General features: G+C 53.6%; 6 protein-coding genes across 6 annotated transcripts; 1 reads left to right on the top strand and 5 right to left on the bottom strand.

Moving 5' to 3' along the window:
* Positions 1 to 876: 876 nt before the first annotated feature.
* On the bottom strand, positions 877 to 1,377 carry CGGC5_v001070 (uncharacterized protein; the record flags this gene model as incomplete). The annotated part of the gene is made up of 2 exons (XM_032029929.1): positions 877 to 1,250; positions 1,320 to 1,377. 2 exons carry the CDS (start codon positions 1,375 to 1,377, stop codon positions 877 to 879), a joined length of 432 nt encoding a protein of 143 aa, XP_031890598.1.
* A 6,912-nt stretch (positions 1,378 to 8,289) lies between these two features.
* Positions 8,290 to 9,070, bottom strand: CGGC5_v001069 (uncharacterized protein; the record flags this gene model as incomplete). The annotated part of the gene is made up of 3 exons (XM_032029928.1): positions 8,290 to 8,614; positions 8,716 to 8,941; positions 8,989 to 9,070. 3 exons carry the CDS (start codon positions 9,068 to 9,070, stop codon positions 8,290 to 8,292), a joined length of 633 nt encoding a protein of 210 aa, XP_031890597.1.
* Positions 9,071 to 9,402: 332 nt separating this feature from the next.
* On the bottom strand, positions 9,403 to 10,174 carry CGGC5_v001068 (uncharacterized protein; the record flags this gene model as incomplete). The annotated part of the gene is made up of 2 exons (XM_032029927.1): positions 9,403 to 10,044; positions 10,109 to 10,174. The coding sequence occupies 2 exons, from the start codon at positions 10,172 to 10,174 to the stop codon at positions 9,403 to 9,405; spliced, it is 708 nt and encodes a 235-aa protein (XP_031890600.1).
* Positions 10,175 to 11,464: 1,290 nt separating this feature from the next.
* plo1 (Serine/threonine-protein kinase plo1) lies at positions 11,465 to 14,642 on the top strand (the record flags this gene model as incomplete). Its single annotated transcript, XM_032029926.1, has 4 exons — positions 11,465 to 11,803; positions 11,857 to 12,305; positions 12,355 to 14,053; positions 14,103 to 14,642. The coding sequence occupies 4 exons, from the start codon at positions 11,465 to 11,467 to the stop codon at positions 14,640 to 14,642; spliced, it is 3,027 nt and encodes a 1,008-aa protein (XP_031890599.1).
* A 4,148-nt stretch (positions 14,643 to 18,790) lies between these two features.
* CGGC5_v001066 (uncharacterized protein) lies at positions 18,791 to 19,529 on the bottom strand (the record flags this gene model as incomplete). Its single annotated transcript, XM_032029923.1, has 2 exons — positions 18,791 to 19,356; positions 19,412 to 19,529. 2 exons carry the CDS (start codon positions 19,527 to 19,529, stop codon positions 18,791 to 18,793), a joined length of 684 nt encoding a protein of 227 aa, XP_031890403.1.
* Positions 19,530 to 23,822: 4,293 nt separating this feature from the next.
* On the bottom strand, positions 23,823 to 26,066 carry SKT5 (the record flags this gene model as incomplete). The annotated part of the gene is made up of 2 exons (XM_032029921.1): positions 23,823 to 24,076; positions 24,137 to 26,066. The coding sequence occupies 2 exons, from the start codon at positions 26,064 to 26,066 to the stop codon at positions 23,823 to 23,825; spliced, it is 2,184 nt and encodes a 727-aa protein (XP_031890397.1).
* Between the last annotated feature and the right edge of the window lie 1,922 nt (positions 26,067 to 27,988).

The raw sequence follows: 27,988 nt of genomic DNA, 5'->3' as shown, positions 1-27,988 counted from the left end.
TGGGTTGGTCATTCACAATGGGCCGACGGATGGATCGTGTAAGTTGCTTTGGCAAGTTCTGGTCTTCTTGACATTAGGTTGTAGCATTGGTATGGCTATTCGCTATGGTATCCAAGGCCACGTTCTCTTTTGGCAGCGATGGCTTCTTTCCCCCCTTCCCTTACATGGTAGAAGAGGCACACTCTTCTTCTTCTTCCTTCCTTCCTCCCACCATCCATCCCATCCATCCGAGCCCCACAACCCAAGATGGTGTTGAGCCGGGCTTCGGGATGATACAACCGCCAAGGATGCCTCCTGTCTCCGTGGCCACCGACGTCAGCCCATGAGGCTCGTGAAGGTCCCCGCTCTTGCGAAACAGGACGAACGAATACCAACATGGTTGACCCTGCCCCCCTGTCCACCTTTCCTCCTCTTCGACCACCCACACACACCAGAAGAAAGTGATTCGCCCGACGCTTAGAGATGACTTGCAGAGAGAAAATTGACCCGAAAAGGAAATCTTTCTTTTGTCTTTCGAGAGGTCCGTTTTTTTAGCCGTGTTGGTTTTTTGTTGAGTTTTTGATGGACAATTGGAAAGAAGAAAACTCGATTTTTTCCTTGTCGGATTGAGGAGGAAAAACGCCGATGCTAGATGCCGTGATATTCGATTGAAATCGTATCGTTAAAAACATGTATAAGAAATTCGGTTGGAATCATTGCTCAGAGAAAGAACGATTAGGGTTTCGTAGGTTCGTCCGAGTTTGCGGGTGGAGGTTGGTATAGCTCGTCGTAAAGTTGAGTGTTGCACACGGGTTGTCTCTTGGTCAGGTTGTAAGCCCGTGAAGTCGAGACGGGTTGTGCACACCGGGTGATGAGCGTAGAAGGCGAGATTTGAGTTTAGACCTTGCCGCGAGCGCCTCTTTGGGGGAGTGTCCAGGGCTTAGCGCAGATGATCTCTCCTTCGCTGTAGGCCCAGAAGTAGACGACAAGAGCGATGAGGTAGTAAAGGGCAGCGTTGGTGCCTTGGTAGATGAGGGCGGCGGCGAGGGTCGTGAGAGGAAGCATGATGAGGCGGAACTCCAGACTGCGGTGGATCGCGCTGCCGGCGATGAGAGGCATGGGCCATTCGAGGGCCACCATGAACACCGACATGATCAGATTGATAATCTGCAGTACCGGTATAGGCTTGACGGCCGGATCCAGGGTCTTGGTCAAAAAGTCCCAAAAGATCTTGGGCCAGAAGAAACCCTCGAGAGCGGCTCCAAACTGGTCTGTCAAATAGAGTTAGCAATTAGCGCGATGGCGTGGGCTTGGGCCCGTTGGTGTCAGTCTGAACTTACAAACTGCAGCGCTCATGACGATGAGGCGAGCCCAGTGGTTCTTGATAAGACGACCCATCTTTCTCGATTACGAAATACTGATGTTGACTTTCTTGATGTCTTTGAACCCTTCTTTTCCTCTCTCTTTCTGATTGCTCAGTTGCGGTGTCGTATAGAAACGTCTTAGTGATATCCTTCTCTGCCTGTTGCGCTGAAACCCTTCGATGACCTCGTGTGATCGTGATTGTCGTTTGAACCTCTTGCTCCCCAAAAACCCGTAAACCAGCGAATGAAGGGAACGAGGGAAACGGTCGTCGAGATCGGAGTCCTCTCTTGCGTAATAAAATCGGGTTGGTGCAAAAAAGGCGACTCAGTCGAAGAGAACCGTGCAACGGCGAAAGGAAAGGAAAGGTACCGGACCTGCGGGTTGAAGGAAGAAGTGAAGGCGTCGAACAGAAGTATGTCGATATTAAAAGAAGGCTATCGACAGGCTACGCTGGCGAGGCAAAAGAAGAGAAGGTGCGAGAGAGAAGGACTAAAAAGTGTCAACCGATCCCAAGGCGGGGAGGGCAGACAGATCTATATTGAGACGAGAAGAGTCGGGATGGGATGAGACGTCCTGGAGTGGAAGTGCCAACAGACCAGGGGTCTGGGGGGGTGAAGTGGGTGGTGATGGGTGGAGAGGAGGTGTCGAGGGAAGTGTGGGCTTGCCCAGCCCAGAGGGCAAGACACCGAGCCGCGCAGAAGGCTGGTTGAGGCTTGTATCAGGATGTGGCCCCGGGCTAGCTGGCTGGGGAGGGTATCACTACTATCGGGTGTTTCTGGCTCGATACTGAGGCGAGTTCTCTAGAGATCCACGTTCGAGCAATCTGATCTATGATGACAGCGGGCATCCGAGCGGCATTGAGACGTTTCTGGTTGCGCGAGGGTGTTGGGGGTTGTTGTTGGTCTGCTATAGCCCAGGCAGGCAGACGATAAGAGGCGGAGCCAGGGGGTGGTCGGTGGTTCAAGCCCAAGTTGGTCTGCGGTGTTGTGGTTGTGGTGGAGCAATGGTGAGGGTCTTGGTGAGGATGATCGCAACGGCGTGTGGTGTTCCTGTGAGGCTCTGTGTGGGAATATTCTCCCTCCTAGTGCCGGGAAGCCGTTGTGTGAAGACAGTTACGGGGTAAGTGTGTGAGGCAGAGGTCAGGATGATGAGGCGTTGTGGTGGAGTCGCAGTAAGGTAGGACGTGATGTTCGTCAGGGATCCGTGCTCTATCGCCCCCGTCGCATGAAGTTTGTTTGAAGATCAGACAGTACGGTTGTCAGGGACACTGGTGAAGCAAGGAGGCGGACGAGGGAAGGAGGAAAAGGTGGTAGACAGGAAACGACGGAAAGGGTGCACACGCGAGAGCTGGAGGCAGACGAGTTTTAAGAAACGCCGGCTTTGGGGAGACCAGGGTTAAGCGTTCATGGTTCTTGATCTGGGGCGGGAATGGATGCAAGAAAGAAGTGCAGAGTGCAGAAAGCGGCGCGCAGAGCGGCATCATACGTCCGTCGAGCAGCGCAGACTGTAGCATTACCCGCCACAAGCAGGACCCAGCCACGGCCGAGACCGCCCATGATCTCAGTCGATAGCCAGTTGAAGGTGGTCACACACGCGTGGACAGCGCACTAGAAGAGCCAGGGCCCGGGGTGTGATGGGGTTGCAGCCGTCACTTGACTGCTGCACGATGGGGAAATACATGGCGGTAGAGGGAATTACAAGAGATAGCTAGGTAGAGAGCGCATGTTGCGTGGGCATCTTGGCTTCGTAACCTCGCTGTGAGCAATAAGCAGTGAGCGGACGTGGGTGAGGGATGTAGGCCGGCGGGTACGGATGCAAGGGTAGCCGGGATAGGGACAGGAACGAGTCTTGCATAGTAAGTAAGGTACGTAGACGTGGAGGTAGCCCGAGGAGGGAAGGAAGCAATGCATTGTTTCCTGCTGCAAGCAATATGAGTTGAGCAAGCGTGGAGGCGAGCAACGGTTCGAATTGGTAGAGAATCGCCCAGAGAGGTGAGAGAGAACGGGCAAGAGTTTAACGCACCACGGTGATTGGTCTTGCACTACCAAGTCGTGGGCGGTTAGAGAACGAGCTCGGGCCAATAAGACCCCTTGCCGCTTCACCTTTGGCAGGCGAAGGGTGGGGCATCTGGGAGGTGCCCCTGCAGCCAAGGGACCAGGGGTGAGACTGGGGCCGTCTGGTCTGCCGTCAGATCATCGCATCCTAGCGGGATACTTCCGAACACTGCAACAATGTGGTGGGATGACATGTATCTGCGCTGACCTGGAGGTGTCGTCCCAGGTTTCTGCTGGCTGTCGTTGTCCTCGCTTCCACGACACCACACGGTCCAATGCCCAAGACAGACGAAGCCCGCCAGCCCAGCCCCAGCAACTACCTTATCCCCAGCGCACTCATAGCAGCGCTGAGATGCCCTGGAAAGACCAGCCCTCCAGTAATTGCTTACTGGGTAGAGTGCTAATTGTCGCCTTGGTGCGTTTCCCAGCCCACTTTTGGAGGAGAAATCGACAATCTAAATTGACCAACGGTCGATTTAATCTATCTAGCCCGGCCATTTCAGCAAATGAACGTGGAGAGAAATCTACGATAGGCAACTCGGGGACGGAAAACAAATGGTCGAAAGAAACATTTCCCGCCATTGCCCGTCCCTGGTAGTGTAGGTGCAAATACAGAATTAGACATCGTCGTCTAAGAAAAGTACAGCTGCAGTAGATATTGCGCTGCGCTGTCACACAGCCCAACCACCGCGCAATTGCCAGTGGCAGGCTCCCACCCGTCCCTTCTCGCTGCGGTGCTGAGCTGTGCTGTGCTGTGCTGGTGCTGTGCTCTCCCCGCTCCTCCTACACACCTCACCTGTCGCACGAACTCAATCGATCTTCCAGATGGCGTGGAAAGCGTAACGGAGATCGTGCACCACCCACTCACACGCACCCAATTGCGAGAAAAGATCCGACACAGCCCAAAGACCCCGAACTTCAGACAAGATGCAATCCCATTGAGCCTCCAGCAAAAAATCCAGAGTGTTCATGCCATCTGATCCTCAACCAAGCCCTGAGACGGCTGATCAAAACCGCCTCAGACAGACGCAAGTTCCAGAATGGCTGTGCTGAGGCACATGTGGTTTGAGAAGATGGGACGGGCTGTCCGCCGCCCGGTCGCAGGCGCTGTCTCGTCCGAGCCCAACCCTGTCGCTGTTGTCGTTCTGTTGACCGCTACCGAGGACGACCCCTGTCCTCCGTTGCCCCAAGAGAGTCCCATTCAGACCCCATTTGGCTCACAAGCTGGGCATACCACATGGGACTTATTGGACATGGATGAATTTTTCCTTTCTTTTTTCCCCTGTTCCGCTGTTCTTGAGCGGGAACGCTCTGTATCTCGAGACCCACAGCGGACGCCATCTCAAGTTTGTCAGTGACAAGAGTGACGACAACCACGGCAGTCGTGAGTGCAGGTGGAGACACATGAGTCGATATCAAAGAAGGAACAGCTTCAATAACCTCTCAGAATGCTGAGGTCGAAGTGAGTGACTGTCAGTTGACTGTCATCCTCGGTAGCCTCGCCGCGAACCTAATGAAGCCTCACCATGGACAGCTGACGCCGCGGATGACAACCGAGCAAAACGGTGGTGTCTACGCTCTCTTATTCAGCAAAGCAAACCTTTCAGATGCATGAACGCCTGCCCTCCCCCAACTTCGTCGACGTTACGCAACGAGGCCCCTGCTTTCCTCACAACTCTCGACTCGGACCGACGAACAGACGATGGGGGATGAACGCTGCACTTCAGTCCGCGAACAGACCGCCGAGGGGACAGTGACATTGCCCATCGAATCTGCCAAGCAGCCCATGTCGACAGAACCTTAATCATCAGCGTCAAGATGGGGGCGAAAGGGGGCGGCTTTGCTTCCGCTACCAATCGTCCTCGACTCTGGTCTGGTCCGGTCTGGCGGTCACACCGACACACCCACCCTGTCCGCGACGTGAACAACTCGTCGAGGTCCATTCCTCCGATGGCTGCTTTTCAGACGGTCCATTTGGGATGTAAAGCCGTTGTTTTCAAAGCGTCGCTGATATTTTTTTTTTTTTTTTTTTGGCGTCAACCACCGTCAGCTTTCTGCGGCAGGCGCCCGGATGTCACTGCTGACAGCTCTGATCGATCGTTCCAGGCTGAAGCTACCTTTCCTTAGTTGAAGGCGGGAGGATTTGCCCATGTTGCAGCCGCCGTCTTGTCCATCACCTTGACCACCCGCAGTATCAGCCTCTCGCCGCCAGGTTTGGACTAGAGAGGCTCTCTGTGTCAACGACTCTAGCGCGGGCATGCATCCTTGTATCACCTTGCGTCTCCGGGGATGCACTTCTTGCGCAGTTGCCGCACTCGAGTCGACCACGGTGGTTTATGGATACAATACACGCAATGCGTACCACCAGCAACCACGTCGCTGCTTGTCTGATTCAACGCTGTCACGGCGGGGTTGGGTTGCGACGCAAAAAATCGATAGTCCCTCGGGCCAAGATCACGCAGAAAGGATGGACCGCAATAAAACTGCTCAGATCTGGATCTCCTCGGCAGACAAGTGGCGGGTTTCCAGGCCATATTTGACTCTTGTTGAATTTGGCAATATGCTCGCCTGCCGAATCAACGACACTGCAGCACATCCGCCGTCTGCATTGGTACGCTGCAGGATGGGCCTAAAAATAAAAAAAGACGAGGGGGAACATCGCCGCTGGGAGCCCTGAGAGTGCGTGTGGTCAACTTTATTTGCGCGGGCGGTTCACGGCTCTTCGCCATTGGCTCCCCTCTCAGCAGTCCACCTGGTTGCGGCCCACACTCTCCGGGGGTCTGGCCAACCATCTCAGCCGGCGCATTTGCCCGGAGGGGTTTGTCGTCACTTGTGCTACTGCAACCGCCGGGCAGATATCACAGCAATCTATTCACGCAGGCTTTCAACGACGGAGGCTGGACAATGGACGGCTCGGTCTCGCGAGGCGGTCAATTCCTTCTGGAATCACAACCCATCACTCTCGGCACATGAGCTCCACGCCAGAAATAGCCCCATCCCAGCGCCGTGGCCGTTGCGAGTGGCCCGACTTGCAGTGAGCTGCGAGATCTTCTCATGCCATGCAACGCCATATCCCCGCGCGCCCGGATCCAATGGGCCGAATTGCTCACCGACATCGCAAGTTCCATCGCTTGCACGTGGATGGCAAAAACCTCGGTCGCTTGCCCTCTTACTGTCGTCTTTCCCCCCACCAAGACTATCGATTCAAGAAACACAGTCTATTTCCATAACAGCGCTCATATCACCAAACTTTGGGGGCCATCATACGTCTGAAGGTTTGGTTTGTCAGATAAGCATACCATCCGGAATCCGACCTGGACCAAGCGCCTTCTCATCCATAGGCAAGCTTTCTTGACCATATCACAACGACTATCACGTAATATGGGTGTAATACGGCTACAATACGGCAACAATATGGGATCGTCCAGCCCCTCACCCTTGGTCTGAATGAACTTCAGGGTCCCCACTTGCAAGACTGTGTCTGGTCACTCACCAAAGACTCTTGCATGTGTTGGATGTGGCCTCTGCGGCACGACTCGGGTCACGGCTCCCAAGTGCCGCGTTGAGGTCACCAACGTGCATCTGCCAGTTGCTCGTGTCAGTCGTTTTTCTCTGTCTTGCTATTGCCGCACAACCCCTGTCCCCTCCGTGGTGAACCCAACCCAGTCAACCGGGAACCAAGGCCATCCCCACTTGGAGGCGTCTATCTGCAACAAAACTCACAACGCAGAGAAGGGAACAGCCAGCGAGGAAGACATTCTAGAGCTTTTCCACGGCCACCTCGCGAGATCCACGGAGAAGGCGAGAGGCGAAGCGAAAAAAGTCGGGCCAGAAGAACCGAAAAACAACCATAAATCTGACGTAGATCACGAGTCGGATGAGACTGGCGACCAAACCTCGCGAATCGTGAACTTGAGACTCTCCCGAGAGATAGCCAAGACTCGACTGTCGATTAAGACGCTGCTTGATTGGCACTTTGACTCTCTGCAGGCTACTTTAAACGTTTGGGGGATCAAACACGCACTGCTGCACCTCAATCTCGTTACTGTCTGTTCTGATCTGCAGTCGTCGTCAGTGACGAATAATAGTAGATTCATGGTGGGAATAGCAAGCCGCGGGGGAGGGGAGGGGTGAGGTGCGAAGGGTGAAGGGTGGGATTGATCAGCACGGCTCTTGGGCACAGCCGAGATGTGAGGAGAAGAAGCTGGGCTTGGACGAAGGAAGGACGAGGTTGTGACGGCTCTTTGCACGCCCCGACGGCAAGTGCCTTATGTTGTCGTTGGACACCCACACCAGTTGCGACACCACGCACGGCTTTGGGTCCGGTTCAGAACTGTCAAGAGACTCGCGACCGCCCATCTGAGCATTGATCCCGGGCTTTCATCTGACGTTATGAGACGCGACAGGTGAAATCTGGCAGTAGTTCCAAACAACTTTTTCCGCGGGTGTCAACTAGTCTTCTGAGGCACGAACGACTAGTAGTTGTGACGGGCACGCCTCTTTTTTGGTTCTACTGATTTTTGGTTGTGACCCTGCTCAATGGTTATGTTGGCGGAGGTGGCTTGTCTGGCTGTCAAAGCCTTCAAACCCCACCATCTAAGCGGGTTGAGATCCCCCTCCCCCTCTCTCGTCTCAAGTCTCGAATTTTCAACCCCCTGGTGAGCAACACGGAACATAGCCTCCCCGTTCCTGCCATCGAGCCCCCTTATCGTCATGCCAGTGAACGCCCCAGGATCTGGAGATTCTCGTCAGACAGCGGCGCAGACAGATGCCATCCGAATACCCAGCGTCACATCCACCCAGCGAGTTGGCATTTCCTTCCTGCGCGAAGCCTCCCCCTTTCCCACTTTCCCACTCTCCCCTGCCCACGATCCCGGCGAGATGGTTCCGTTCAATGCGCGTTGGTCTCGATCTTGACGAAGTCGAGAACCCGCTTGCCGTCTGCTTCGCCCAGCAGATCGAGGATCCGCGCGCGCCCGTGGGGGGTGGCGGCGAGGGCGGCTACTTCGACTGGGGAGCGCCCGAGTTCGCTGAGGAGGTTGGCGGCGTGCTCTGTCAGGGGACGGCCGGCGGTCATGTGCTGGAGGAGGAAGATTGGGGACTGCTGCGGCTGGGGAGGGGGTTGTTGTGCGGAAGAACGGAGCGCGGCGAGGGTGCTGGGTAGGTCGGAGGCGGAGGCCAGGGGGATGAGAGGTATGTCGTGCTTGTCTAGCATCCTATTCGGCGGTGTTAGTTGATGTTTGCTGCACGCTGCTGTGATGTGATTGCGGTGCTGATGATTGTGACTGTGACGGGGTGTGTGTGTGATATGGCTTACTGGATTTGAAGCTTCATGAACGCCTCCATTGGGTCCTTCTTCTGTCCCAGCGGGTCCACGAGGAAGATGACGGCTGCGTTGCTGCCGCCTTTGAGATTGGCGAGGCGTTCGACGCGCTGCTCTGTAGTCTGGCCATCGAGATCTGCTGGTGAGAGGAGCACGAGACGGAGAGAACGGCGTTGCTCCGGGATAGGGAGGATGATGTCGTGCGATTTGACGCTGGCCTCTGTTGAGGTATTAGCTTCCGTCTGCCATGGTCGAAAAGTACCTTACCCTTGAGGCGAAGGGCATTGTCAGAAAGAGCGCGGACGGCTGGTGCCCATTCAGAGCGGCTTCGAAGATTGGAACACCACATGGCTGGTCGAGCTCAACGATTGCCCCGGCTAAGTGAGTGTCAAGATGATGTGAAGTCCAAGCTTAGAGTAGAAGTGGCAGTTGCCTTTTTGAATTGTGATTGGTATCTTTCTATGAGGTGATTATAATTGATGGAAACAGCAAGAGCTCCCTGCCCGCGCTTGCCTTCAGGTTCCTTTTCCAAGAGTTGAGGTTCCGTCTAAATATGCCACCCAAAGTCTATACAACACCGTACAAGTACAGTAAAAGCCCGCTCAATGGTATCATGGTGTATCGTATAATCAACCGCCTTCGCCGCCTCTTTCAGCATTGCCCGTTGTCTCATCTCATCCCTCACGCTGCTGTCGGCGTCGGTGGTGACTGCAAAGTCGGCAACAGAGGTTTCTTCGTTTTGGGGTCCCTCAGCTCCCGCAGCGCATTCTCCAACGCCTCGTATCGTTGCTGCCGCTCCTCTTCAGAGCGCGCCAGCTCCTCCTCGCGGCGCGTGAGCTCTTCCAGCTTGGCGTCCAGCATCTTGATCCGTTCCGCGTTGTGATCCGGCTTCTGCGACGCCTTCCAGTACTCGTAGATGATGATGGCACTTGCCACGCCCAGGATGAACGCATCGCCAATCACGTCCGCGAAGAGGTCGACGGCCTTGGCCTCGGGGAGCGGCCTGAACTTGCGGCGCCACACGCTCGTCGGTTTCTTTTCTGCCCCTCCGCTGGACGAAGAAGAGGACTTGCGCCTGGCGGCGGAGTCTGGGTGTCCGGCCTCGAGCTTCGCCTGTTTCGCCTTGGCTTCTTCCTCCTTCTCGACCTGCTCTTTCGTCTTGACGGTGGGCGCTTCGGCTTTTTCCTTGGCTCTCATCTCGGCCTCGACGTTACGGAGGAGCGCGACGGAGAGGCGCATGTTGAGCTGGTGTATCGACTGGCCATAGCGGGCGGCAAAGGCGCGGAACTTGGGGTGGTCGTGGGCTTGTGCCTTGATGCGGTTCTGTGGACGGATGGTGTTAGTCACACTAAGGAACTAAGATGACGGAAGAGAAGGTTGGACTTACCGCGCCGTACTTGGACACATGCCTCACGAAGAGGGCAGCAATCTTGAAGAGAGGCAGTGGCACCATGGTGGGGTGGTTCTCACGCGCCGATCGGAGGGGAGGGGTTCGTTGGTTGGAGTAGCGAGCTCCGAGAGCTCCGTGCTACGACTATGTCTTGGTCCGGGCTTGGCCGGAGCGTTTTCTCGTCAATTGAGTCGCGAGCGTTGGTAGACCTCACAGGCAAGGCAATTGAGGTTTCGTAGTTGCAAATATGTACAGAGTCAAGGAAATCGGGGTCTTCGGGATTGTTAAGTAGGCAGCTGACGTCGCTGCGGGAGCTGGAGCCTTCCGTGGGGGAAATATTCGGAACCCGCTCATTTGATGTTCCGCTTTATTTAACCCTTCGGAGCCGATTCGAGTACGGGCACCCCCGGCTAGGTAGCCGGAGTGAGACCTTGGAATTTGGAAGCTGTCGGTAAGGTAGGGGTCCGGAGCCTTTGGCCAAGTTTCGCCGATGAAACTGTCCAAAGTTCACCAGACCTTAGCATTGATCCCATCTACTTAGTCGCCGGCCTTCCTATTTTGCAGAAGAGACCTAATGGCCGTGTTGCTCACTGAATGCACTTCGAAGCCGAGTCACGCTGGGGAGCATTTGTTGCTGAATGCGGAAGGAGTTCCCTGTCTGCTTACCTAAGGACGAAAACAGGCGGTTGTGGGGCAGCAGCGGGCACTTTGAGTGGCTCCCAGAGCAGACATTAGCGCTCCAAGCTTGCAGTTTCCAGGGCAACGGTACGCGAGAAGAAGGTCAACAGCGACAGTAACACACCAACAACTGAACCCGGTCCTTTCACTCCACACCCAAAAGTTTACCGTTCGTCTCAACGGCGCATCATCCCGACACCTCTGATCCGTGTGTGAGTTGCTACGCCGGTCTGCCTTCATTCGGCATTTCTATTGCTTCGTTTTGGTCTTTGACTGCCGGGAACTGTTTGTTCAGCATTTCCCCCCCCCCATTCGCACATGTACTCGCTGCTGCGAAACTTGTAAGTGTTTTGCGTCCCCCCTTCATTTCGTTGCTACCTACCTGCCCTTCGTTTTGTTTCGGCTCCTGCACTTGTTGCGGTCAGTGGAAGGTGCTTGGGACACACACTTACTTCACTTTGCTTTCCGCAACTTCAATCCGTCTTCCTTTGCACTTTTCCAGCTCGCGGTTTTCGCTCGCCTCCTCCAATGTGCTGACGATCGTGCCATTCCCAGGTCCCTCCTCTCCACCACCCAGGGACAATCCTGATCCTCGCATAACAACCTCTCTTGCTCCCGAGAGCTCGCATCTCTCTCGAGACCGCATCGACACACGAGACGCGCGCGGCCACAGCCATGGCCCATAGACTGGTCGCAAAAGGGGGCGTCGATTTGGAGGCCTTGTCGCCTAGGGACGCTAACGCTCAACGTATGCCAAAGGCAATCGAAATGAAGACGACGAAGCCAGTCGCCCAGCTCAAGGCGGCCAAGGACAAGGAGCCGCCGCCGCAACCCCCCGCCACTGTCGACGAGCCTCCGAGCTCAGACCGTCCCAATGGCGCCGTCTACCAGGTTGGCAGGATGCTCGGCAAGGGCGGTTTCGCCGTGTGCTATCAGGGATATCTCATGCCGGAGCGCAAGAAGTATGCCTTGAAGATTGTCCGGAGCCAGATGCCCTCCAAGATGATGCAGAAGGTCAGCAGCACGTCGCGCGATGATTTGATTTTGAGGTCTAACATCTTGCGCAGTTCCAAACCGAGCTTCAGATTCACTCCAAGATGAACCAGAAGAATATTGTGCAATTCTTCAGGGCATTCTCTTTCCACGACTGCATGTACTTGGTCCTCGAGCTCTGCACCAATGGCTCTCTCATGGACATGGTCAAGAAGCGCAAGGGCCTGACCGAGCCCGAAGTCCGTTTCTACTCTGTTCAAGTCGCTGGCGCCATTAAGTACATGCACGGGAAGGGAATCATTCACCGCGACTTGAAGATGGGAAACATCTTCTTGGACCACAGAATGAACGCCAAGGTCGGAGACTTTGGATTGGCTGCGTTGCTGGTTACTGGCCGGGACATGCAAACCATAAGAAGGACCACTTTGTGCGGCACACCCAACTACATTGCCCCCGAGATTCTCCAGAAGGGAAAGAAGGGACATGACCACATGGTTGACATTTGGAGTCTGGGTATCATCATGTTAGTCTTGCCGACGACGATCTGGGTGGAAAAGTGCTGACAGAGACAGGTTCGCCATGTTGACATCCAAGCCGCCTTTCCAGTCCACGAGCACCGAGGAAATCTACCGCCGCGCGAGAGAACGCGACTACGAATGGCCGAACCCAGAAACTTCGTCCAAGTTCATCAGCCAAGAGGCCAAGGACTGCGTTGCTACGATGCTCGAGGACGCTGATATGAGACCCGACCCTGACATCATTGTTCAACACCCGTTCTTCACCTGTGGCTACATGCCTGTGGAAGAGGACATGACCACTAGACTACTGACACTGCCACCCGACGGCTCGGAATTCTACGCGACCCGCATGAGCTCCAACCTGCAGGCAATCACCCAAAGAAACCACGAGGACATGTGCAGAGAATGTGGAGTTGGTCCTTGGACACCCGTGCAGGTGGTTCACACTCAGACCTGGAAAGAGATGGCGGCCGAGGAGAAGTCTGGCTTGACGCCAGTGATTCCCCTTGGTGAGGATGTTGTCTACAGGCCGTTCGATGACTGGCTGGCCGAGAAGCGACAGGCTAGCGAGAGGCGTCAAGCACGCGCACTCGCTGCTTCGTCATCTTCCCGCTCCGAAAACACGAGAGAACAACAGCAGCTGGCTGCTTCGCAGACCGCGCCATCCGGCTTGCTGCGCCAGCCTCCCCAGAGCTTCGCTGCTCAGCAAAGAGCACAAAACCGACCTCCGGCTATGGCTAGCAGCACCAGATCACGACCTCCTCCAGAAGCGTCTTCACAACCTGCTGAACCTGTGCGGCCGAGATCCGTCAGACAACAATCCGCGCCGGAACCTCAAAGAACAAACCAAATGTCAGAAGTGCCATTGAGAAAGGCGACTGCCAGTCGACGAACGCCGCTGCCGACAAGCCAGTCCGCAAGCGCCCTCCCTAGTCAGGCTATGGTGCCGCAGTCCTCCAGCCAGCCCACCGTCACAATGACTGGTCTGATGGAGAACTTGAAGATCTCATCCGATAAGACGGAAATGGCTTCGCTCTTCAGCCCGTCAGAACGCCCAGAGCCGGTGGCTAGCTCAAAACCGGATGTTGTGTTGGAGCGTCTTCGTCGACTTCAGGGTGAATTGGAGCGTGCCCTGAACGCTCGCACGATGGCCATAATCTCGTCCAAGGACGTCACCCCTCCTCACCCCAACGTTGTTGTGAAGTGGGTAGATTACACGAACAAGTTTGGCCTTGGCTACATCCTGAACGATGGTGGTGTTGGCTGCATCCTGCGTGATATCCCCACTACTGAGAGCAGCAAGACCCTCACACTTCCCTCGGCGTGTATGCTCGTGCGTGATGCCGAGAGGCATATCGAGCGACGGCATGACGAGACATACCCTGAGAGACATCAGCCTCTGCCGCCTGGACAGGACATACACTTCTACGAGAACAACGGCGAAACGGGCTTGGCTCGAGTTTCGGTTTCCTCGAAGCAGTTCCGCGTACCGGTTTATGAGGACGGTACCCCTGGCAAGCTGAACCCCGGAAGGGATGTTTACGAGCACCGCAAGAGGGAGAGAGTCATCCTGTGGAAGAAGTTTGCAAACTACATGATTGCTTACGGCAGAGATGAGGCAGTCCCCGCCGAGGAGACACCTATTCGCTCGTCCGAGCTCACTGTCAACAACTCTCAGCCGTCGGACTTGGTGACCTTCTACCAACGCTTTGGTGATGTTGGTTGCTGGGTCTTTGGCGACGGGCATCTTCAGGTTAGCTTTTCCGTGTTCCAATGACCTGACTACACTAACAAAATTGCAGTTCAACTTCCCTGATCATACCAAGATTGTTCTCAACGCTGCTGGAACATGGTGCCACTTCTGGCATCTCCCTATGGATGCGGCCCATAACCTGGCAACCACTGGCAGTTTGGGAGCTGCCGCGCTTGACGAAAGGGCTATGCTGTCATATCCTCTGCAAACGCTGCTCAATTTCCAGACGAAGCCCTCGTCAAGTCGGGCTACTCGCCCTACCACCACCTCCCGCCGCCGACCTGAAATCCCGGTTGAACTCCAGGGAATTCCGGCCGCCAACGACTTCCGTCGGAAGATTGAGTTCATCAAGAACGCCGTCAAGGAGTGGACGACCAACGGTGGCTTGGGCAACAGCGCCATGGACCGCGAGCACCGTCTGCGCTGGGGCGGCCACCGCGAGACGGTCATGGGCAACACCCCTATCAAGGGTGTTTGGGTTACTGTCGGAGCTCGCTGGGGCGACACCAGACTGTCGGCTTACATTGACCCGACCAACCCCATGGACATGGGAGAGGAGATTGACGAATCAAAGAAAAGACGTCACTGAAAGACAGAAGTTCTGGTACGCCCAGAGCAAGAGAGGACTCTGCATTGTTACGCATGTTTTATGGATAATTACATTTCAGCCAGTCCGGCTCGCCGGCTGGTGCTCACGAGATCATGCCATGGTCAACAAGACGAGGAATGGCTTTTGGGTTGGGCATCTTGGGAGTTTGAGGGCTTTGCGGACATAGCAATGGCGTCGTGGGAGCATAATACACTGTTACGAGTATCTACGCAGCGCTGTTAATTCCTTGGTTTTTTCCTGATGTCTGTTTACTTGCACCTTCGTTGATGTTCTCGTGCGTGGGTTGTAGCTGCCGTTGCCACGTCGTTGACTGACGGTGTAAGTCGGAGGAGCTCAGCGCCCACCTTCCAACTTTGGGCCTCAACGCTTGATCAGAAGGAACGAAGACAGCTGCTTCTCGACTTGCCAGCTTTAGTTGTAGGCAACAGCGACTGTCATGGGTCAGGAGCAACCGCTTATTTATCAAACATTCTCGCACATTTCCGCAACGTCACCCAAGCATCTAACATCACCATTGACATCCACCGCGGACGTCAACCACAGTATTGCAATCGTTGCATCATCACCACAATCGCTCAACATACAGTCACTCAGCCAACAGTTTTCAACTTTACTCCCGCTACTTCCCACCAGGCTCAATCCGTCCTGGCTATATCTTCTTCGTTACCTCATCATGGCTTCCTCGTCGTCGTCGCTGTTGCCATCGTCCCCGTTACCGTCCTCTTCCGCCTCTGCTCCCGATTCGCCCCCGCTAAAATTGCACGCGTCGTCTCCGCCAACTTATCCACACTTTGGTTCCGCCGTTCCGATCACAGTCTGGAATATTGATACCAATACTTGTCATACCTTTAACGAGGACCCGCCGGAATACACAACTCTCTCTCACAGCTACAAAGATGGCACCGATGATTCGAGACTCGAGTTCATAACAAACGTGGCAAAAAAGCATGGCGTCCGTTACGTTTGGCTTGACTCATATTGCATGGGCGAGACCCAGGACGAGGTCAGCCGTTCTGTTGAGTCCATGTTCAAGTACTACCAGGGAGCCGAGTTCTGCTGCCTGTGGCTGGGCACTTCAGATGTGAAGGATGGCCCATCTGACCATCCGTGTTTCAATGAAAGCTGGTTACTTCAAGATCTGCTGGCGTCCACACGCATCAAAGTCTACTCCAAGGAACGGTCACTTATTGGAGAGATCGCAAAGAAGACAACGCTGAGCCGTGAGATTATCCCGATTGACGACTTTTCAAATAGCATGGCGAACAGCGTACGACTTCCACTCAATGCGTTGTCATATTCATGGCCCCAGACACACTCTGATTACACAGTTGCTCAAAAAATGAGCTGGGCAGCTGGACGAACGACGCGCTACCCCGAAGATAAGGCATACTCGCTATTGGGAATACTCGATGTGAGTATTCCGGTCATATACCCCGACTGCAACGCCTTCATGAGGTTGCAGCAGAGCGTCGTCGACAGGAATCCAAATGACCAGTCAATCTTTGCCTGGGGCCTCGGGAGGTCGCCAGAATCGAACACGGGAGGCTTGTGGGCAGAATCGCCGGACGACTTCGCCGAATGCAAACTCGTCTGTTTTAAAAAACAAATTCCGCATGTCCATGGAGGGTTAATGCAGAAAACTCTCCAACGCACGCTCTTCCAGCAGCACCCATCAAAATCTCGGAGCCAGGCTCTCAAATCACCTATGTGCGCTAATCAACTGTGCGGTCGATGCCTTCAATGGCAATGACTCTATCGGTATCCCGCTCTGTCAAAATGGTGACAGAATATTCCGGCCGGCAGGAATCGCTCCGAGACCTCCTCACTCTCTTTTACCACCGTTCACCCGCTCCCCGCACAATATCCAGATCGCCCCTGATGTCTGCCCCCATGGAAAACGGCGATTCTCAGTGGTCTTTGAAGAAGGGTTCGGAGACTTCCGGAATTTGTCTATCAAAATCATTGGCCCTGCCTCAGGTTACCGCCAAGTTCGTGACGAGGATAGTGATCGTATCTGGCACTTTGAGTCCTATTTGTACTTGGAGGCACCCGCTGAAGAAGTTCATGTTGAAATTCGACAACCGGATCCGTCTATGGACTTTTTGGCCATCAAGCTCGAGTTGAGTTGGTTTCTAAACGTCTGCCATTAGGATATCCAAGACAGCAGCGCTGCTCTCGCGAAAGGCGATTTCGAGAACTACCAAGCGTGTCTCTTCTACTACGGATCTGTACTTCGAGTGAAGCAACCGCATGCTGGGGTGTTTTGTATCGTAAAAGACGAGAAGCCCTATCAGGAGAGCGCCTAAGACGATACGAACGGAGGGAGTGGATTCGGCAATAGGGTTGGATTTAAGGACGACGCCGACTGGGAATACGAGACCGACTAGGGAGGGCAACCCGGGAGCACATTCGAGTCTAAAGGGCAACGGGCCGATAACGAAGACGGGCGGCGACCCAGGTATGGTTTTGAAACCGACGTCGACTAGGAGGACGACACAAGTGAGGGCGACGATGCCAATGAGGCCAAGGATGACATAGATATGATCAACAACGATGCCGGAAATGCCGACAGCAAGACTGGAAAAGAAATGCCGCGAGGGCAGCGCTTGCTAGTTAAAATAGTGTATAAGAGCAACCATCAGCGGTTAGTACGAGCGAGTAAGCAATCAATCGCAATGATTACAATTCTCATTCAAAATATGTGTCCCTAATCTTGCCATGGATTGCTAGTCGCCACTCATATGAAAAGATCGAAGCCATTCGTAGTCGTTGCAGTGATCCTCGTACGCATCATTCCAGAGAGATGGATGCCTTGCCGCCACGGAATGACGGCGAAATCAGGCAAGAGGTAAGTCAAGTCTCCTGGATATCTAGAGGGGCGCTTATAGACAAACAGTTAGCTGGATAGAGCAGCCGTTGTGTCGTTAAGTTAAACACAGCCATCAAGCGGTCTATTTAGTTTCTGCCGTGCGCCAAGGACAGCCCTTTGACAGTGTATTTATGCAATTTAAACGACATCTAAGAGCCTTAACTATCACTTAAAGTCGTACTTTTGGTGTTGCTGTCTACAGCTGGCCTCACCTATGTTTAACTCCTCCTACCACTCCTAGCAACAGCTTCTATCAGAATGACTAGATCATTTTGCTTTCACGCAAGCTTCTCTATGTTTAGTTAGATTTTAATTCTGTGACTTCGTGTTCACTTCGTCTCGTCAGTGTCGCCATAGGACCATTCTGTCTGGTTGCTGATCTCATTAGCGTTGTGGTGGGTGATGCCGTGATAGTCGCCTTGCGTTTCGGTCACCACCACATACGACCATACCCACTGGAAAACTCGGGATCCCGTCCGCTCTCCCATAGATAAGCCAGTGAGGGCTGGATCAGTAGTTGGGTCGGTGACGACCAGCGAATACCCGGTGTTGTATGTTAAAAATGTTTTGATCTTCATTTTTGTGGCTCTGTTGAGGGACTGTGTGTGGGAGAATAACAATAACTCCCAAACGAAGAGGTCCCCCTTTTCTTCCGAGACTCTGCCCTTAGTGTGGCTTCAGAATGCAGTGAAGAGCGAGTCTAGCCTACATTTCTAAACGTTTTCTCGTTCCTGCCGTGGCTGCTCTCACATCCATCCAGGCAGGGGTGGGGTGAGCCAAGTAAGTACGTTGGGTATGAAATCATGGCGTTAACCTCACCCAGCTTCTGATTTTAGGACATCCATAGACCTCAAAAGCAGGTGGATGTTATCGGTAGTCTCGGTCAGTGAACGGCAGTACACATGTTTGCTCTTGTCGGACCCCACCAGGCAGTGTGGTTCAGAGCGGAATAATGGGTCATCAGATGTTAACCCTCCCTCAGTCGTTTGTGTGAAAGTTGAATCATCATGAGAGGCAGACTCAAGAGGCGTTGCGTTTGAATATTTCACTCTGATGAGGGTCTCGCTCACTTATGTTGATATTGCTCTGAAGAGTGTTCAGAGTGATGAGATCTTGGAAAGGTGTGGCGGTTATGCTATATGGTTTCACACATTTACGAGAGCTAACCTAGAGCAATTCTGGACCACAGACATAAAATATCGAACTCAAAACAGACATTCCCAGACTCGGAAAGAAGAATTGGCAACATATCAGGCCCTCAAACGCTAGAGCCTCCTCCAATAGTACCTACAAACACTACTAGCACTGCAGCATAAGCAGCTGTAGCTAATATGGCATCGCCTATCTTGTCCTGGAAACTTGTTGCTACCGCCGCGAAGATCGTGACGCGGACCGATGTGGTTACAAGTGAAGTGATAAGGCCGGGCTTCAGCACCATGAGTATCATTGGCCCAATGAGAGACAGATTCCCAACAAAAGCCCATATAAATATCTCCAGATGTTTTTGGCGCGCCTCCTCTCGGAACCTGTGAATCGGGTCCTGCGAGATATCGAATTGTTTGCTGCGATCGAGGGGCTTTGGCACCGAGTGTTGTGGGTACTCTGGCAATTGCCATAAGTCCTGTTTGACTTTGTTGGGGGTTTGGGGGTTTTCTGAGAAGGGTTTGGGTTCATCTTTGTCAGGTTTACTGAGCTTCTTCTCCTTCCAGACGTCTCTGAGAAGGGCTTGCTGCGACGTTTTTTCCGTTGTGATTATGAAAGGATCGTCGACATTCTCTTTCAATCCGAATCTGTCCATGTAATTCATGTCTTGCAGGGCAGCCGCTGTTTCGTATTGGTCAGCTTAAGTCGATATTCTAGGGCGCTAATGTGACCTCACTGTAATTTCGGAGCTCTTCATCTAGCATCTTACAGAGCGGTTCTGTGCCCTCGGGTGTTGATGTGATAATGTTGAAAGCGTATTTCGAGATGCGCTTCAACCGAAATTGTAGGCACATCTTTTGTAGAGCCACGATGTCTAAGACGAAATGCTTGTTCTCCCTGTAGAGGATGCGTTTCATGTATCGGCGTTGAACCCATGTTTCGAAGTCTTCAAAACATCATCATTATTCTGATCGTCAATCTGATCCTTTTTCTGGTCATTGTTCTGGGGAGCTTTCGACAGGTCAGGCTTGGTGATCATGGATTTTAGACTCTGCCATAGGTGTGCTGAAAGGGTGAGGTTCTCTTTCAACAGATATCTGAGTTCGGTTTCATCCGCTCTCGCCTTCGGAGGGGTCGGCTTGGTAACTATTGACTTTAGACTCTGCCATAGGTGTGCCGAAAGGGTGAGTTTGGCTTCATCGCCCTGCGATCCCGTTGCCGCCTTTTCTAAGTCTTTACTCTGATTAGAGTCCATAGCAGTATTGCTACGTTCTTTTTCGACGATGGCGTTCGAGTAGGTCTAAGTGTAGACAATGGAATATCGCGGAATACTGAATATGTATTTGTGGTATCCAGAGACGGTCTTTCATACTTGAAAAATGCGTAGACAGAAGTCGACGACAGCCTATCGGATTGATATTTGAAACTTCTATAGGCACAAGACTGACGCTCCGGCAAAGCTTGAGTTGGCGTGCCATTAGCCGTTCCTTATCTTGCGTATGTGAGATCCCCGCCGCAATACTTCCATCTCCTACGTGGCGAAATATGGCCTTGAGATCGTAGGGGTCGGGCTGTAGGTATTGAGAAAGTAATGATTTGGCATGCATACGCGAGTAGGGTTTCCGAGACACTTGTATCGTAATACCATAGGGTTAAGAGAAATCAATCATGCAGTTTCGACGAATGAGCAACATTATGCCTGGGAGATAACAATTTATCTCATTATCTCATGCATGTACGAGGGTGTCGTATAAAGCAGATCGCGAACTGCACGATCACTTTTTAAGCCTTATTGAGATCCGATCCAATCGAACATTGTGCCACTTATGCACCGATCAATACCAAGGCTGACATACAGCACCGAGCCGAGCTGATCTTTTCCGCAGCGAAAAGAGAGTCTGCATTATCTGAAGCAATTAATTAGACATTTTTGCGTTGATTCCACACAAAAGAACGGCAGAGCAAACATGAATTTGCCGAGGCTTCCAATAAGATAAGTTGATCCTTGGATGATTGGGTCAGAGTGAACGAAGAAAGAAGTTGTGATACCCCATCTTGCATATGGCCCGGCACGACCCCGCAAGTAGACGGTTCCAGCCAGCCTCTGCTGGCAATATATTTCCCTCTGCTGCGGACATGAGTGATAGAAACGCCCTTAGCAATGTGATTGGAAGGTAGAGCCAGCTGTCGCTGAGACTGGTGGTCCTAATTGAGAAATAAGAAGTGAGAACCTCAAATTCAAATGCTAAGTTCCGTAACCAGGGGCATTTCCATGGCTAACATTGTGCGTGTCCATGCTGTCCAGGAGGGCGATGATCAGGCCCAACTCAACGAGCTTGACATATTTCGTAGTCCATGAAGCTTTGAGAGTGCATATCGGTCGTGGGGTTATATACGTCAGGTAAGAAGGGAATGTCGTCGGGAAAGGCAGCGTCAAACTTCACGAAGAGGGCACCGTCGTTGTTGCTCCACGCAATCTACATGTTGACTCTACCGATGACGCTTCCGGAAACAACTCTTACGTTAATAGATTTCCTAGTAAGCCTTGTGAAGTCTCCAAGGTACCGAAGTCTCTCCGCCTCAGTGACACTCACGTTGCGAGTCTCAGAGCTTGAGGGGTCTTGACCTTGATCGCGGGCTCATCGGAAGTTTTATGTTTTCAGACATTCAGATGTTGTTGATAGGACTTCATAGATCTTGCTCTTGTCGCTATAGGTTTCTCAAGCTCACGAAAGGAATTTCGCCATCCGGGCGGATCTGGCTAACCGGGCGGGTAGTAGATGTATATTGATAGGGATGATCGATAACAACGACAATAACGACGACGACGACGACGATCACAATAGGGACAGAGAGAGGGATAGGAATAGCGACAAAAATAGTAAAAGTGAATTGAGATAAGATCAACTATTAGACCTAATATAGGTAGTTATCCGCCCGGTTAGTTACAAGTATCCGTCCGGATAGCAAGACTCAATGAAAGAAGCAAAAAGGACATCCGAGTTTCTTCAGTTGGGCCCCTAAAGCACCCTGATCTTATACGCGAGCATGTATTTGATCCCAACTTCCAAGAAATAGCCCTTGAGTCAGCGTTGTCCACTGGCACGCGTGCCCCGAAGGAATTGCAACTACTGCTGGCGGCTGCGGCTTCAAATCGGCTCTGAATGGTACAAGATGGTGTCGGCGTTGGGGGCGATCTGGCGCTCTGAGAGTCTCGCGTGGGACGTTAAGGACTTCTTTGAGATGCTCAAGGACGAGTTTCGAGAGCTGAATCTCATACCGCTTAGCCCGCGGTCTATGATGGCTTGAGTACAACCACGAGTTTGAGCACAACGACGCCTTGGTGGAGATGTTGAGGGGCATCTATCGCGAGCACGGTTGGCCTGATATAGAGCAGTATCGGAAGGCAGAGTGTATGGAGGCTATTAGGAGAGCCATCGAGAGGCGGTTTGAGGATTTGCAACTCGAGAAGGCCTGCTAGATGCTACTGTATGTTCTACTGCATGTTAAGAATGTCTTGAAAGCAGACACAATCATCGAAGTCCTGTCATGTATATGTACAGCTGGGGCTTACGAGGACCCTCCATCGAGGGGGGGGGTCCAACGTCTGTCATGTATGGCTGTAAGTGCATCTCAATTGTGTTCATCGCAAAACAAAATTGGGCATCAAAGTGTTCTGCTGACACTAACTTGTACGGCCTTGGGTTGAACTATCTAGAGATAATAAGCATGTGATCAGACATCACACGACCTTCCTCGACATGCTCGACCTGTTCTTACGATTATCACACCTGTTGACCCCAGGTGGTTTCTCGCAAAACTCATCCCGGAAGCAAAAGAAGACGACATTTACAAGGTTCAACTTACCTCTTAAACACAAAAACGCCAGCAAAAGGAGGCTGCTGGAGGGACTACTTTTCCTGTGGCCATAATGTAATCACTCCATCACCGTCGTCGTCGTCGCTTCTATTGTTATCGTCGTTATAGTCGTCCTCGTCCTCGTCCTCGTCCTCATCGTCGCTGTCGCTACTATCGCTTTCGATAGTAGTAATCAAGTGCACAGGAAGTACAGCCGCGCAGACACAGGAAAATTAGGCGATCTCAGCAAAAGCCACAAGAACTCACTCAACTTGCCCCAAAAACCCACGACAACTTCATCCCCGAGACACCACCACTCCCATCCCCCTAAATCGCCGAAAAACCCACACCCAGCAACTCAATATTCTCAGCCCCTAAATCCACAAAAGGCTCAGCCCGTCTCACCATCTCTCCGTCCCTCCCACGTCCCTCCCTGCTGCCCACCCATCCACACACACAGAAAACCCAAAACATCATCATCCGAACTCCCTCCCCATGTCCACCCAACACCAGACGCTGCCATATCCCAGCGCCCTGTGTGTCGATGTTCCTCCCCCTTTCCAGAAAATTTCTGAACCCTGTGCCAATGCGCCTCCCGGCATGATCCTCTTCTCCCGGTTCTCCTGAGTTCATCCAGAAGCGAAAAAGAAGGAAACGGACAACGCCGGCGCCAAGCCAACGATACAATCATCATCATTCGCAAACTACTAAAAGTCTGGATGAGAAAGACACGTAACGGCGTGACACCCGAAAAAAGTTACGTGGCCGTTCATCTCAATGGCCACCAGACGGAGATCCTTTCTGTCAAAGGGGGTTCCCCATGGTTTGCATGTCCGGGACGAATCACGGACGTCCAACCAACTCCGGACGAAACACGCAACGGCCCGACGCAAGTTGTGAGACCGGACTAGCATCTCAGATGAGTATCGTCAGCAGCACGCCCCAAACTCAAGTCACAAATATACCACAATCGCAAAGTGAACATAAAAAAGAAGAGAGTCCTCCAAGACGCCTGTCCGAGACAGGGAATTATGGTATCTTGTATGTACAGGCTTCCTCTGAGCTCCTAGCCAGGCGTACACACCGATAAGTAGAAAAAACGTGTCCCTCTCTTGAACGCCCTTTTTCGCTATGAGGCCGGCCAAATGGTGCCGCAAGACGTGTCTTGGCCATCAAAATCACCTGGGCCATCATGCTATGCAAATGCAATTCGTGAAAACCATGCCTTATCCAACGCCGGTATCGAATGATGTGGTTCAGTCGCCGTTCCACTCCTCTTTTTGGGTCTCTCACATCACAATGCAGTCCTTGTCCTTCTCCTTGTCATCTGCGTTCTTCTTAATCTTGCCGTTCCGGGGCGGCGCGACCTCCATTGGCGTGCCCCCGCTGACGGCGGCTTGAATGATGGCGAGACGCTGCTTCGCACGTTCATCGCCAGTGTCGGCGGCTTTGACGTACCAAACGTTGGCCTCCAGGATGTCTCTCCTACAGCCAATGCCCATCTCTGTAAAGTAGCCCACGGCGTACTGAGCCTTGACGTAGCCTATTGGTCGCTTGTTAGCAATAATCTCAACGTGAACATTTGCATTTCTGGACCACTCACCAAGCTCTGCCGAACGACGCGCCCATTCGTATGCCTCCTCCTCGTCCTTCTCCAGAATCGGCTCGGCTCCGACCATATACCACGCACAAAGCCCCATCATGGCACCCGCATGGCCGCGTTCAGCAGCTCCCGTGTAGAAGTGAACGCTCAATGCCGGGTCCCGAGGACAGCTCAGCTTGCCGTGCTCGTATGCCTCGCCCATGCGAAAGTTGGCTTCCGGATGGCCCAGCTCTGCTGCGGCGGTGAACAACTCGGCGGCGTAGGTTTCGTCGCGGAAAATGTCGTCACCGTAGCCAGTCTCGTAGAGGCAACCCAATTGATACGGAGCAGCACTGTATACTGAATCCGCTGCCTCCGCGGCCAACTTCATCCATTTGATACCCTCCTTGTAGCGCTTCTCTCCCAAATCGCCCGAGAGACAGGCCTTTCCAAGGCGAGACATGGCACCAGGATGCCGCTTTGATGCCGACATGCGCAAGTACTGAACAGCCTTAGCCGGGTCTTTGCGGCAGCCCCATCCAAACTCGTAGCACAGCGCAGCGCGGTATGCAGACTCAGCGTGGCCGTGCTTGGCAGCCTGAACGAAGAGAGGGAAGGCCTGGTTATAGTCCTCCTTTCCTTTGCTAAAGAGACCGGAGGCATATCCATCTGCCACGTAGTATTGTGCGAAAGGATACCCGTTGCTAGCGAGCTTCGTCAGTATTCCCTTTGCCTCCTTCAAGAGCTCGTGAGGCGAGTTCGGGCCATGCTGAGGGCTTGAATTGCCTTTGCGCGGGGCGGGCTCGCTCGCGTCAAGACCCTGTTCTTGAGCAGTGGAAATCAAGAAGACGGCAAAAGAGTATTGAATGGAGAAGTCATTCGTCTTCTTCACATTTTGGCGATACATCTCCAGCGTCTTCTGGGTGCCCAGAAGCGATGCATTGTTACCCACAGCGCTCTGGAGCTGATTGTTGTTCAGGTTGATGGGCGCGGGAGCTGGCTGCGGGTATGGCACGTTCAACAGCTCTGCGTATGAGACCGGTCTGTTTTCGGGCGACTTGCGGGTGCCAGACGGGGTCCTCATGTGGGATCCTCCGGGCATCAAATTGGGCGAACGTCCTCTAGGCGCATAGTCCGAGATCGCAGAGTAGGCAGACGAGGGCCGGGGCATCGAGGTTCTTCTCGTGAAGCCGGTGGGCGTCAAATGGCGGTTGACTGGTGTTCCGTCGGCGTTCAAGCTAGGGTTCGAGGACGAACGGCGAGCGTCCATCTCGTGAGGGACGCTAGCCACACGAGGAGGGTATTCCTGGTGGTGGTAGTACTGGAACATGGGAACCGACTGGTTTCCAGACATGTTGCCGTCCACAACCGAGCTCCCGGGAGAGTCATCCTCCTTGTAGTCGGACGACTCATTGTTGCCGGAGACTGAGCTCGCGCTCGTAGTCGCCGAAGATTCTGCCGACGCCTGTTGTAGATTTGTGCTCGTGGTCGTGTCCGACTCTCGGCTTTGACGGTTACCGTCTGGTGACCGCGGTATGCTGTAGCTGTCGGAATCCCGGGTCCCCCTTTTCGCGCGGTAAATCTGATCATTGCCGGGTCGAGAACTCGCCGGACTCAGGTATTCGGGCTCGGCAGTGTAGGCGGTAGCATTTGTCGTCGTGGTCGCGAGCGGTGGTAGTTGTTTCCCATCACGACTGTGCATTTGACGTGCAGAAGACTGGTTGTAGGCGGAGGAGTGGTTTGGAGGGGGAGGGGCATTTTGTGGTCGGTAGTGGTCTGCGGCAGGAAACTCTGCTTGGTAAGGTTGCGCCATCTCGATGTTCGCATTGGATGGCTGAGCCCAGTTGTCGTCCTGAAAGTTTACCCGTACTGGAGAAACGGGAGCGTCACGAATTCGGGCGGACCCCTTACGGCCGGCGTCATCGCCTATGGCGAGGCGCTCGGGAGACATGTGCGTTCGTAGATGATGGTTCGGGCTTGCAGTCGGAGAAATGACAGGCGTTGATGCCGTCGCGGCCGCCATTGGTCAGTTCTGTTGGAAGTCGTTGGCTAGGAGCTGAAGAAAACAAGTGAAAGGAGGAATTAGTTCAAGTTGAATACTATTTAGACATGGAGTGAAGATTTGGGGGACGGGCACTCTCGCGCATTGCTTGTGGTGCGTGGCATGCTTGACTTGTTATGTAAGTCGGAGACGGGGGGGAGCTAGGAGACGAGGAGGAGGCAGCAGAGCGAGCGAGACGAGCGAGCAAGCAAGCAGCAAGACCGAGGAGGCAGCGAGCGAAGCAACAAGCCAGCCAGCCAGCCAGCAGTAAGGTACCTGAGCAGCAGCAGCAGCAAGCAAGCAGCCCTGAGGTACCTTGCTGCGTACTGCTTGCACGCAAGTCCACCCGTTCTCACCCACTCAACACACTCTACCCACCCACACCACGACTGGAATTGGCACCAGCACTGGCTCGCACAGGGCGCCGGGGCTCATTCGTACAGACGGGCAACAGGCCAGGGCCCTGTTCGGGTTGGATGGCGAATGGTGCCTTGCTAGGGGGTGCGCCTGCTTCTGTAGCGCAGAGGACGCAGAAGGACCAGAGGGACACTTGCGCCCAAGGGGGCTAGCCGGGGCTTGCCTTGAAAGAGGGAGGGCTGATTGACAAACCAGCCCGACCACTGACAAGGCAGGTACGGACACAGCTGCAGTGCGTGTGTGGTGCCGACGGTGTAAGGTCGTTCAGGTTTGAAGGGGGGAGGGAACACGAAGGGAACGGGAATACGGTAGCTTACCAGAGACGAGGGAGGCGACACGTACAACGGGCACCCCAGGGATCCTGCAAGCCCAAAGTGACGTCGCGAGCCACAAAGCCGAGTGTGGTCTTTTTTTGTCTTTTTTTCTTCGGTGGTGCTGAGGTCAGGCAGGCGCCGACGACGGGAAGAGGTGAATCAGTGTCGGGAGTCGGGACGCAGCAGGCATAAAACAAGCGACAGCTGACCGCGCGAGTGCCGGAATCGAGTCAATATTATAGACGAAAATCAGATGGCGCAGAAGGCTTGAATAATGAGTGAAGGTAGTTCAGATATCCGAAGTGAGCACCGGTCTGCACCAACTCGGACGGGGAAACTGCAAGACCTGACTTGAGTAAGAGTTGAGGATGGTGGTGGGATGGTTCCAGGCCAGGTTCAGAGCGGCCGGGAGTGCCGGCAGGGACATGTACTTTGTCGAAGGCAGTCCGGGAGAGGAGGCTCTTGGGCGAAGCACGTCAGGAGGAAGGAAGAAAGGTGCAAGGCAGACAACCTGTTACTTAAAAATCCGAGGAAAGAAGAACTGAGCAGGCGGGCCTAAGGCAAGGTACGGCACGCAGGAGCAAGTAATGTGTGGAGATGTGAGGTGAGCATTGACGTCGTGCCTTTCCCCGTGGGCCGAAGACGAAGATGAGATGGAATAAGGGCAAAGGGAAGGAAGAGCAAAGGAAAAAGAAACTAAATGTCGTGGAAAGAAGTAAGGCTACGAACGTATGTACGTTATGCAGTCAGCAACAGCAAAGCCAGGGCGTGCCAAGCCGATGGAGCAAGTCTATTCATACATGTATGTACTGTGCATGGAGCTGAAGTTGAAGCTGGAGACAAAATGGCAAGGTAGAGCCTTAGCTGACCAGGCCTGACGGGGGCTGAGGAGCAGCAGCAGCAGCTGTCATACCGCAGTGTTGGGAGGAAGGAGCAGCCTGCCCGGGAGATGAATCCGTGGCTTCGGGCGCAATTACCTGGCACCAGGACAGAGGGCAGGCTGCTGCTTGTTGGGTCTCATCTCATCTCATCCTCATCCTGCGGTTGCTGTGCCTGGTGTAGGTGGTGTACACACAGCACAAAGCAGAGTGTGGTGTTTTG

The sequence above is a fragment of the Colletotrichum fructicola genome (assembly GCF_000319635.2).
Source record: "Colletotrichum fructicola Nara gc5 chromosome Unknown KSG_Nara_v1_contig01, whole genome shotgun sequence".
NCBI classification, from domain to species: Eukaryota; Fungi; Ascomycota; class Sordariomycetes; order Glomerellales; family Glomerellaceae; genus Colletotrichum; species Colletotrichum fructicola.
This window is presented reverse-complemented; position numbering and strand designations above follow the sequence as displayed.